Source organism: Sinocyclocheilus anshuiensis, unplaced genomic scaffold (assembly GCF_001515605.1).
Source record: "Sinocyclocheilus anshuiensis isolate Anshui unplaced genomic scaffold, SAMN03320099.WGS_v1.1 scaffold446, whole genome shotgun sequence".
Classification (NCBI taxonomy): Eukaryota; Metazoa; Chordata; class Actinopteri; order Cypriniformes; family Cyprinidae; genus Sinocyclocheilus; species Sinocyclocheilus anshuiensis.
In genome coordinates this window covers 2,915,120-2,926,719 of record NW_015544247.1, presented here as the reverse complement: position 1 = coordinate 2,926,719, position 11,600 = coordinate 2,915,120, and the positions used below count along the sequence as shown (strand labels likewise).

The 11,600-nt window shown below is 38.4% G+C and overlaps 2 protein-coding genes across 2 annotated transcripts; one reads left to right on the top strand and one right to left on the bottom strand.

The window, feature by feature from the left end:
* The first annotated feature begins 137 nt into the window (after nt 1-137).
* On the top strand, nt 138-9,307 carry LOC107697753 (uncharacterized). Its single transcript, XM_016498595.1, has 7 exons — nt 138-1,271; nt 2,937-3,824; nt 3,917-4,099; nt 5,921-6,013; nt 6,151-6,297; nt 6,376-6,489; nt 7,662-9,307. Exons 1-7 carry the CDS (start codon nt 441-443, stop codon nt 8,325-8,327), a joined length of 2,922 nt encoding a protein of 973 aa, XP_016354081.1. The 5' UTR covers nt 138-440; the 3' UTR covers nt 8,328-9,307.
* On the bottom strand, nt 9,259-11,192 carry LOC107697754 (cyclin-dependent kinase 2-interacting protein-like). The gene is made up of 5 exons (XM_016498596.1): nt 11,146-11,192; nt 10,753-11,037; nt 10,452-10,584; nt 10,246-10,375; nt 9,259-9,646 (listed from the first exon to the last, which is right to left on the bottom strand). Exons 2-5 carry the CDS (start codon nt 10,917-10,919, stop codon nt 9,444-9,446), a joined length of 633 nt encoding a protein of 210 aa, XP_016354082.1. The 5' UTR covers nt 10,920-11,037; nt 11,146-11,192; the 3' UTR covers nt 9,259-9,443.
* Between the last annotated feature and the right edge of the window lie 408 nt (nt 11,193-11,600).

The following is an 11,600-nucleotide window of genomic DNA, read 5'->3' as shown; positions in this document are numbered from 1 at the left end:
TTATAAATTATATCACAAACTTTTGGAACAAATAAAACCAAAGGAGAGTGTTCACGCCCAAACAAGATTATTTTCCTTAAATTATTATAAATAGTTTCCAATGTGAAGGCAGCCAGGAACGTTAACAGGGTAAAGAGAAATGAGAGAACGGCGCGCTAAAAGCGGAAATGACGTATCTTGTTGTTACCCATCCTCCGTGCTATCGTCATTGGTGGCATGGACGGGAAAACCAATTGCCTAGCTACCGTTACCTTCGCGAGCGTCTCTGGATTATAACATTTTCCCACCTTTGAAATGGTTTGTACCTGGCTTTGAATCAATCTCGCAAATATTACTCACATCTTGAACATTAATCGTCTGCAAACAAACGGCCGCTTCTCGCGCTCTTGAGAGGATTCCTACTTCAGTTAGCAAGTTTTGCTCCTGTAACGTTAAATAAAATGGCGGACAATGAAGACGATAATAATTCAGCGTCCAAATCTGCTGCAGCGAAAATGGAAAACCTCGACGCGAGCGGATCCCTACCGCAGCCCGAGACTACACAGACCGCAGCCGAAGCGGGAAATAATCAAGAAGACGCAAGCAAGACGCTGTCCATCGCAGAAGGGGGCGTTGATCAAGGCCTCGCCGAGTTAATGCACAGCGAGTCGGCGGTGGATGTCAGAGTTGTGGACGGTAACGTTACCCAGGAGGTGATCGGGCAGATCGTGAGCGGTGAGGTAATAACCGATGCGAATATCATAACGTCTTATGTTCAGACCACTGCAGAGGCAGGTGTGACTGCTGAGTGCACCACTGTTAGCGGGGAAGTCTTAAACGCTCTTGCGCCGACGACCACCATCATTTACGTGCAGCCCGACGGCAGCTTCGTGGAGAGCTCGGGCTTATCGGCCGAGGAGCAGCAGCAGTTAATCGAGCAGTTAACGAAACAACAATTGGTCCATGTGGCAGGTACTGAGACAGCTGTGAAACCCTCCACCTCCCCCATAGTGGACGTACAGCAGGTTATAGTGAGTAAAGCACAGGTGATTGCCCAGGCCGAGCCGGCTGCGACCCTCACAACGACCCCAAAAATACTACAGAGACCTGTCACGACGCAGCCGATTTCCTACATCGCGCTGGAGTCCAGTAACGTTAACTTTCAACTGGCGACGGCGATCCAGCCGCAGCCAGTCAGTATCGTGCAGAACGCGTCGCAGCAGCTGCAGAGCGTCGCCAAACAGGTCGCGCTGCAGCAGTCGCAGAACGGAGCCCACACGACCGCACAGAAGGTAACATAGGGTCTCTCATAAGCTGTAGTAATTGTATTACGAGACAATTATTTTTTTGTTTACAGTGCAGAATGTGAATGAAGGGTTTCTCAGAAAATCTGTGGAGTACTTAATTTCTCTTCCTTTTTTTCTCTGCTTACTTCATGCGTATATATTAGGCTAACTTCTTTATAAACATGTGCCTCTTTCATTTCTTTCTGTACTTATTTTCTGCATTTTCTTTAGTTTTTGTTTAGATTCAGTACTTGCTTCCATACGTACTTACTTACTACTGCAGATACTTCCTTTTCCCACATATATTTCCTTCTCTAACCTCCTCCTTCCGTTTGTACCCTTTTCTTCTGTACACGTTTCCTTCTGAACGTCCCTCTGTACATTCTTTCTTCCACGAATATTTCCTTCTGTACTTCCTCCATTCATTTTGTACTTCATTTCCTCTGCACGGATTTCCTTCCATAAGTTTGTACATTCATTCTTCCTCAAGTATTTGCTTCTGTAAAACACTTCCTTTCTTCTGTACATACTTTCTTCTGTAAATACTCAGCTTTTACCACATGTATTTGTATTTCCATTTTTCTGCATTTCCTTCCTTCTTCCTTTCTTCCACAAATATGGCTTTCTGTACTTACCTCCTCCATTCCTTTTGTACTTACTTCTGCACAGATTACCTTTCATTCATCCTTCTGTACATTTGTTCCCACAATCATTTCCTTCTGTACTTCCTTTCAAACATGCTTCCTTTCTTCCACACAAATTTTCACACACATTTTCCTCAGTGTATCTTTTTTTCTTCCACAAGTATTTCCTCCTTTGCTTTCTTGCTGCTTTTTTTCTTTCTTTTGTGCAGATTTCCTAAAGTACTTCTTCTGTACATTCCACAATGTTTACCTTACATTCTTATTTACGAACATACTTCCTTCTGTACTTGCTTCCTTACATGCTACCTACGAGGTTTTGTTTGTACTTTCTTCCTGTAGTGCTTTTTTCTTCACATACTTCCTTCAATATGTTTTTTTTTTTCTCTCTATACATCCTTCTAGGGCTGTGCAAATAATGGAATGCGATTTTCATGCAAATCTCATCAGTAAAGCTGGTTCTGTGATTAGTAGTAAATCTCCAGCACGTGCTTTCAGATGGAGCGGCATTTACTACACAGAGCCATAGATCACTGACAAGCTACGCAAAATCTCGTTCATAATTGGCAATGAATCTCCTGCGATTTTGAACGCGAACTCTGTATAGTAAATGCCGCTCCATCTGAAAGCACGTGCTGGAGATTTACTACTAATCACAGAACCGGCTTTACTGACGAGATTCGCATGAAAATCGCATTCCATTATTTGCACAGCCCTACATCCTTCCTTCCTTACAAATTGTGCATTACATAAAGAAATTATTCAAATTGTCCAGTACGTTAGATCATATATTAATTTAAGATTTCACTATTGTATCAATAATTGTAGTAATTATGATATATGGGCAGAAACTATGGTCACAAACAAGTTTTGTAAAAGAAACCAGTATGCCAAATGCATCCTTCTAACTTCTCTTTAGTTTCCTGCATGCACTTAGTCAGATATTCTGTATATGCATTAACTGAATTTAGTCCACAGACTAAATTTAAAATGTTTTTAATTTAGTTTTTTCACACTTTGAATTATTCAGGCAGCTGAGCCCATCCAAATTCAAGTTCAGGCACCTCTGAAGCAAGACAATAAACTAGGGCAGACAACTCCAATAACAATTTTACAGCCACAGAATCTGTCAGCCAGTCAGCCGCTGGTGAAGGTTTCAACCGTAGGAACATTAAGCAGCCCACAGATCATCCACATCACCCCTGTGCCTGGACAGCAGCAATATTTCTTACAAAACCCAAGCGATCCTCCTATTCAGCTTCTCCTTCAGAAACCAGCTCCTGTTGTTAGCACCATTTCTGTCCCCATTAGCAAAGTACACGTCCCTGCACCTGCCACAGTCAAGAGTCCACCAGCCAAGCCAGTAGTTCCTACCCCAAAGATCCTAGTGCCGTCTCCGAAAGTTTCATCTCCTCCAGCCAAGGTAACAATTCCTTCCAAAGTCATTACTGTAGAAACAAAAACTGCAACTTCAGCCATTGGAAAGGACACACAGAAAGTTAAAAATCGCCAGAAGAAGCCTCAGAAAATCCAGACCCGCTCTGGTCGGGTGTCCAGACCACCTAAGCACAAGGTGAAAGACTACAAGTTTATTAAGAATGAGGACTTGGCAGAAAGCCACCAATCAGATTCAGATGACTACTCCGAGATAAGTGTGGAGGATGAGGATGGAGACGAGAAAAAGAAGAAGTCCTCAGATGTGACACTCAACCTCCGTGACAAAGCCTTTAAATGTGATACCTGTGAGAAAGCGTACATCGGCGTTGCCGGTTTGAACAGACACTATAAGCTAAATCCCACACATGACAAGAACCCGACGCCACCTCAAGCAGAAGACCTCTCCAAAACTAGAGATGAACAGCCTTCAGGAACAGAAGTCACTGATACTAGTCAAGTGAAAACACTCAGTACTCAAAAAGTAGGATGATTTGTTTTGCTTGTTTGATATTAGGTCTCAGATCATTAAAAATGGATCAGATTGATCAGTTAATTGCATATAAAATATTTCAGGTTCAAGAAATTGGGAAAGTAGAACCTAGGAGACCTGGGCGGCCCAGAGGACCAGGACGGCCTGGTCATCCTAGGAGGCCTGGGCGGCCACCTAAAAGAGGACGACCAGGACGGCCACCCAAGTACCCCAGAGGAATGAGCTTGGAGCAGCAAGCTCAAAGACAGAGGGATCGACTAAAAGAAGTAAGATCTGGTTTGCTATACAAATGTGTGCATTTTTGGTTTCTTATGTAGTGACTTCTCATATCTGTGGTTTATACTCTTACATATTTGTTGCGTTACATCATGTAACTACTGAGTACAATGCTGGGGTGGGTGATTTATGCATAATGTTATAACAGTATTCTCAAAATTTTTGTTGATTCAGTGGGATTCAAAAGTCCACTTGTAAAAAAGTTTCTGTTTAGCATTTTGAATTGAATAGTTTCCCTCTTGACAAATTATGTTGTCAATTTGAATGAATGAAAAGTTGAATTATAAAGATTAACTTTTTTTTAGAATGTCTTAAGGACCATTCACACCAAATATGATAGTTAGTGTCCACACCAATGGTCTGTTTATTATAGGTGTGATTCTGATCGGCTGTCAATTTTTATTGTTCATGAGTTGGATAAAATGGTTCTAAAAGTGATCTGTGTCATTATCGTTATAGTTGTGGTGTGGGCATCCTATTCTCATAGTATTAGAATGAGTATTAAAACTTACTCGTTTTATAGCACACAAACTGTGAGCTCCACATGGTTGTATTTAAACTGATCATTTTCTCCAGCATGATTTTGAGATCTTGAACCTTGGTTGATATATACAGTATATAAATATTTTGACAAATTAATTGACATGGTCAGTGTCACAAATTTGCTTTTTCAGTAAGTGACATAGAAATGGTGATAAATCTGAAAAGTTTCTTCTTTATTTATGAATTTTTTTGGTTTAACTTTACAGATCTTCTTTATGCACCAAGAGCTTGTAACACTCCAAAGAGAAAGGAAAAATTGAAATCGCATCAGATGACCCCTTTAAAAACATTCTGTTAACTTTTTTTTTATTTGCAGGTTTATATTAGATTTCAAATCTCAGATTTTCTGTGTGGACTGACAATTTAAAATCCCACTGTGTATCTAGTTAGAACTGACATTTTTGAGTGTTTTAAGTATTTTTACAATCAATTTTTATATAAATTGTAATGAGACAAATAGATTAAAGGGTTACTCCACCCTGAAATGAAAAGTTTGTCATTAATTACTCACCCTCGTGTCATTCCAAACCCGTAAGACCTCCGTTCATCTTCGGAACACAGATTAAGATATTATTGATGAATTCTGAGAGCTCTCTGAGCCTCCCATAGACAGCAATGTAATTACCACGATCAAGGTCCAGAAACGTAGCAAGGAGATCGGTAAAATAATCCATGTGACATCAGGGGTTCAACCGTAATTTTACGAAGCTACGAGAATACTTTTTGTATGCAAAGAAAACAAAAATAAAGACTTTATTCAACAATTCGTCTCCTAGCACCATTTTAGAGAGTATCCACTGAACGCAAACACGTTTATTCTACGTACACGTCTATTACACGTTTTTTTCTATGTTTATTTACGCTTTGATTTGAACAAAAACAACATATCCGTGTGGTGCAGCTGACACAGAATAGCATACGCTGTTTGCGTTCAGTGGATACTCTCTAAAATGGCGCTACTGTGACGCGGAGGAGACAAATTGTTGAATGAAGACGTTTTTAAACCCTTTAAAAATAAATGAAATATTTTTTAAAATAGTTTTCTGCTCAGCCATTTGAACTTGTTTATCTTCTATCCCTGACTATCTCCCTGGCAGAAGATCACTTACTATGTTTAAGCAATTAAAGTAAAACTTTTATTCTACTATCTTTACAAAAATATATTGTAATGTTATGGTAAATATTCTCATTACTGCAATAATACCAGAACAGTTAATTAAATCACTATTACCAACAGCAATTACTAAATTTCTTTCATCTCTCTTCAGTTTATTAAACAGTATGATGATGAAGATCTCATGGAGATCGTTCTTCCACGTCTGGCCAGAGTCATGACTGTCTGGGAGTTTGTGCTGATGAAGGTATGTTTAGATATTCGGAAGCATGGGATATAGTTTTGAATTTTGTCTAGTCGTGTCCATTTCTCACTGTAAAATACCATGTGATTATGTGTGTTGGAAGCATTTCATGCACACTTACACTGTTCTTGTCCATATAGGTGGAAAAGGGCTACCCGTCAAAGCAACAGTTCCCGAGCGTGTACCATGAATTTGAACAACTACACAGCCAGGTGAAGAAGATGGCCCTGGAATATTTGCACACTTCACCAGCCTCCCGGCCAGCTATAGAGGTCAACAACATGGGAGTAAGTAATATCAAGACATTTAGCCACTGCAGCATTGTGATCAAACCCGAGTACCATACAGATTTTCTGTCATTTCAGGTTTTACAATCTCTGGGTATAACCGATCCCAATGCACTAAAACTCCTGACTTCCTCTGAAGGACAACAAAGTCAAAAGACAAATCAGGCCACAAAGAGCCTACGGAGTATTGAGGTATGTTCTGAGCAAAAATCATTCCAGTGTAGACTCCTGTATGCAAGTATCACAGATTGCTCCGCTGCAATTTCAGAATGATTTAATTCTGTCTAGTAACTAGATGCTCTGTCTGAACCTCCAAATGTGATGCTCTTGTGATGAACCCCCTTCGTAAAATCTAAAGGCAGCTATACATTTTCATGTACAAAGACAAATTTTGATAGTCTTAAATAATAATTGAATAAATATTCAAAAGCTTGTATTTTGACTTTGTATTAAAGTAATTTATTAAAATGTTATTTAAAGAATATTTACTTTGTATTAAGTTTACTTAGATCTTTATATAAACAGTATTAGGGTAATGAATGTAAGATAACAATTTACGTGAAAGAAAGGTGTTTTATTTTTCTTACTATAAAAATCTAGGGCTTTTAATAGAATAAAATAATTTTGATTATTCTCATGGATTATGATCAGCCTTTAGAAATCAGAATGAAACCGTATTAATATCAAATACATGATGAAAACATTATGAAAGCATAATTTCAAAAACATGATGAAAGTTGTGCTAAATGTCTTTTTTTTTTTTTATTTTAGTACAATTTATTCATGTGATGGCAAAGTCACATGATCTTTCAGAAATCATTCTAATATGCTGATTTGCTGCTCAAGAAACATTTTCTCTTATAATCAATGTTGAAAACCGTTGTGCTGCTTGATATTTTTGTGGAAGCTTTGATACATTTTTTTTTTTTTTTCAAGATTCTTTGATGAATAGAAAGTTCAAAAGGACAGCATTTATTTGAAATGGAAATCTTTTGTAACATATTAACTCTTTGGCATCTTTACAGTTACTTTTGATCGATTTCATATGTCCTTGTTGAATAAAAGTATTAATTTATTTTTTTCTTATTGACCGCAACCTTTTGCGTATTTTAAGTTAACCTTGACAGCCTTATTTTTTTATTACTCTCTTAAGTGTTCTGCACACCCTTGATTTAGTAGACACTTTTATTTATTTTTGTAATGATGTGCTGCTTTTGGGTTTTGAACCTGCAACCTTTCATTTACCTACATCCATATTATCACCACTCCACTTAGAGCTGTTATGGGCTACTTGTCATAATTTTATGTGAACATACATTTTACAGTTGTATGGTAATAATATTTTTTCTCCATGTTTTTCTTAGAATGCCAAAATGCTGCCTCCTGCAAAAAGGTTTAAAATAGAAAACCGCAATGAAGAAACCAACGGCTATCAAGTTAATCAAAACGGCATCCAGAAGGACGAGAGTATTGATGGCTCTATTCTACGTAAGCCTCAGGTGGTGCTAACCAGACTGGAGAACTTGACTTCTGTAGATCTAACCACCGACGATGCTACACAGAGTGCTGAAAATGCCATCCCGGAGAGGACAGAGGAAGAGCCCATGGAGACGGAAATGCCTTCTTCGGATTCTGATGCCACAAAAACCACAGAAGATCCAGAGATCTCCAAGGTTCTGAACAGTAGCGTCATCGTTGATATCGCGGATCAGATGGAACAGCTGGAACAAGCTCTAAACACAGACTCGGAGATTAAGAACTCAGAAGAAGCCGCTCAACAAGAGGTTCAAGGTTGCCAGACCGATGCTCTCGAAGATCCCGAGGCCAGTCAGGTGGTGCAGCAAGAATCTTCAGTTATTTTCCAGACAGCAGAGGGGCTTGTGATGCAGAGCGCAGAGGAGTTAGCCGCCAAAGGCATTGTCATTGTCAATGGGCCCGATGGCACCATGATGCACATCGAGGCACCTGAAGGTGTTCCTTTAGAGACCGTTCATGCCCTGCTGGGCATTGAAACCGAAAGAAAGACTTAATGGAGTCACATCTTCACTTCCTGTTTTTGTCCATTATTCACACCATACATACGTTCTGTCTGAGAGATGGTGTTTTTTCAATGAACTTTTATTGCATTCTTTGTAAATTTGTATAAAAACAGTATTATTATATTAGTGTTCTTTCTGTTTATACAAAAAAAGTCATTATTTCCAATTTTAGAGAATGTTCACTTATGTTAGCATATCTTAACTATTGGTTTCAGAGTCCATGACTATGTAGCTGCACGTTACACGTCTCACGGGGAAAGTGATGAGATGGTGGGAAATACTAAATCGTGGAGGGAATGCAGTGCTTTTCATTCTGGGAACTGAATCTTTCACAACATGCACAGATGGGAGAAAAGAAAATACTATCTGCCAAAACTAAGTTATGGACTCCAGCGAGGCTCAGTAAAAGCTGCGGTAAGATTTTTGTGATACTGTGTCCACTTAGTGGGCCATCCAGAGAAATCTGTACATAACCGTTCCTTTGTTAGAAAACCAGGCTGTAGTTACAATGCAGTTTAAATTGGTACCCCATGAGATTTTATTTATTCAAACACTTTTGGACATTTGTTTGTTTGAAAATGAACCCTTAAGGCTGAAAATAGTTGACCCCTAGAGGTCTGACCTAAAAACATGGTATTTTGAGACGGGACATTTCGGTTTTGACAACTGTCCACTCCAAGCAGTAAGAAAACACTCATCGATTTGTAAAACAAACGGATAAGACTTGAGGTGCTTATAATCTTAGACTGCAGCCTCAGATGTTCAATTGTTTCTGTTCTTTAGTAGTTTGTCTAGTGCAAAAGTCATTTGAAAAGTTGTTGCACTATTTTATTACTTTTTATAAAATATCTGGTTTACTGTGTTTTTGAAACATCTCAGCATTTTTAATACAAAGGGACATGTTCAAATATGACATTAAAACTTTTGTGAGCGAGTTTATGGAGTTAAGACTTTGTATGGTACAGACTGCTTACAGGGACGTAATACAGTATAAAAATAGGATATTTTTGAGAAATAAATTTGAAGGTTAAACCGATTAAATCAAAGCTGTATACATGTCATGATATGCTTTTAATTTGTTTACATAGTCCTCATGCATAGACTGAATCACAAAGGTCTGTGACCTGTTTCCAATAGCAAACTCTCTAGTAGCAGTTTTCCACTGTCCTCAATGTAGGGTTGATACAGCCATGACGACAGGTAGACCATAGAAAGATCAGCATTAGCAGTGTGGGCCAATTCTTGTAGTATAGTCTTCTTCAGCGCCAACTCCTGCTTGTATGACTCGTAAAGCTTGGAAGATACTTCAACTGTCATGAAGAGGACAAAGGTCAAATGATTTTTTCTTCATCAGAACAGATTGAGAGAAATGTAGAATTACTTGCTCACCAATGGATCCTCTGGAGTGAATGGGTGCCATCAGAATAATAATAGCATCAGAATAATCCACATGACTCCAGTCAATCAATTAACATCTTGTGAAGTGAAAGAGAAAAGTGTATTTATCAGCTGTTTAGACTCGTTCTGATGGCACCTATTCAGAGGATCAGTGATGTAATGCCAAATTTCTTCAAATATGTTATGATGAAGAATCTAATTTATATCTTGGGATGGATTCGTGTGAGTAAATTCACAAAGATTTTCATTTTTGAGAGAACTATTCCTTTAAGGAGTCACATTGGCAGGGGATGCAGATGATTGCTTTATACTAAATTCTAAAATTAGTATTCATAATCATTTAGAACTAATTAAGTTGAATACATATGAGTTTATACATAATACATATGAATTTAAACCAATTTTATGAAAGTAAACTTTGGACATACAGATCAAAGAACAGATTAACATTAACAGAAAATGGGATAGTTTGGTGTTTGGTATATGATGGTTGAGCATTTCTTGCTCTTACCAAACTGTTGTGTGGACCACGTGTGAAAGAGTGGTGCTGCTCTTCCTTTCTCTCCATACTGGAACGCTTCTAACTCACAGATCCCGCGTTCGGCATGGACCATCTTCTCCATCTTTGACAGTATGTTTGCCTTTGGCGAAACAATTTAGACTGTATAAAATGTACAAACATCAAGCATTGCTAACGCTTGTTCTGCAAAACGTTACCAGTTTCTCCACAACGTCTTGTAACTTCACACATTCTTCCTCCAGCTCTTGGTTGCTCCGTTTCATGTTCTCTGAAATGTCTCCAGCTGCCAACCTGCCTCCTTCCATCACAACATCAGGCTCAAAATCTGATCTGTGAACAGACAGGATGGAGAAAACAGGTTACAGGTATAAAAGAGCAGGCAGATTGCTTACACACACAAATTGATATATAAACGCATTAGAATTGTACTATACATTATTATTTATTTACATAATTTATATTTATAGTATTTATGTTTGATCGACAGGTAAAACTTACTTTTTGCTCAGTCCCAGATTAACTATTTTAGTCGCAATCGTGGATCCCTCGTCATTTAATCGCTCCCATTTCAAAATGAGATTATGCCAGTCTGCGGCGTCGTCCTTTAATTTTCTGGCACTTCCGGTCAAATTGCCCTTTTTTCCTGGGGTCGTGGACTCTGACATAATGCATTTAATAGCGCTTACTTTAAGGTTAATGTGTACAATGCAATAACATCAGCTGAAGTAACTGTTAGGTTGTCGCGTTTTTCCTCATCCTGTAACTTAAATATGAACCAATGACCTGTTTGTAAATGAAAATATTTATTCTAAAAAGCTGTATAGTTGTAATTTATTCTATTCCTTCACAAAGTATTTTAGTTAATCACAATCGACAACATCACAAACTCACGTGTTCCTTCCTTCTACTCTTTCTCTACTGCCGTTTTGTGCTATGACAATTGCAAAGCTTTTTAGTGACACCTACTGGAACATTTATATCATTACATAGTTGGCTGAGAGGGGCTTCTGTCACTTCACTTTGTGATGGAGGGTCGTCTCTTTTTATTATTTAAAAAAAATATATATTTCAATTACTAGCGGGTCCAGCCCTAATTTTCGTTGTTTTGTAGTGTACTCATAGGTTTTGGTTTGGTTTATAAACCCAGACCTTGCATCCATAAGAGTAAAAAGCTTTATGCTAGTTTTGTACCTCAGGCCATTCACAGCCATGTTGATGTTGTCTGTGTTACTGATGTTTATAATTTGAAGATATGATGATGAAGATATTCCAAGATGTTTATCAGAGAATCTATGTGTCCAGTCACATTCAGCCCAACACCCCTTTACACCTGTGTATACTTGCTG

Excerpts from the sequence above, each read along its gene's own strand:
- LOC107697753 (XM_016498595.1), top strand. The coding sequence starts at position 441 with ATGGCGGACAATGAAGACGATAATAATTCAGCGTCCAAATCTGCTGCA. Across the intron at positions 3,825-3,916 it reads AAACACTCAGTACTCAAAAA|GTTCAAGAAATTGGGAAAGT; the intron begins GTAGGATGATTT and ends AAAATATTTCAG. Across the intron at positions 6,490-7,661 it reads AGAGCCTACGGAGTATTGAG|AATGCCAAAATGCTGCCTCC; the intron begins GTATGTTCTGAG and ends TGTTTTTCTTAG.
- LOC107697754 (XM_016498596.1), bottom strand. The coding sequence starts at position 10,919 with ATGTCAGAGTCCACGACCCCAGGAAAAAAGGGCAATTTGACCGGAAGT. Across the intron at positions 10,376-10,451 it reads AAGACGTTGTGGAGAAACTG|GCAAACATACTGTCAAAGAT; the intron begins GTAACGTTTTGC and ends GTTTCGCCAAAG. Across the intron at positions 9,647-10,245 it reads GTGGTCCACACAACAGTTTG|TTGAAGTATCTTCCAAGCTT; the intron begins GTAAGAGCAAGA and ends TCTTCATGACAG.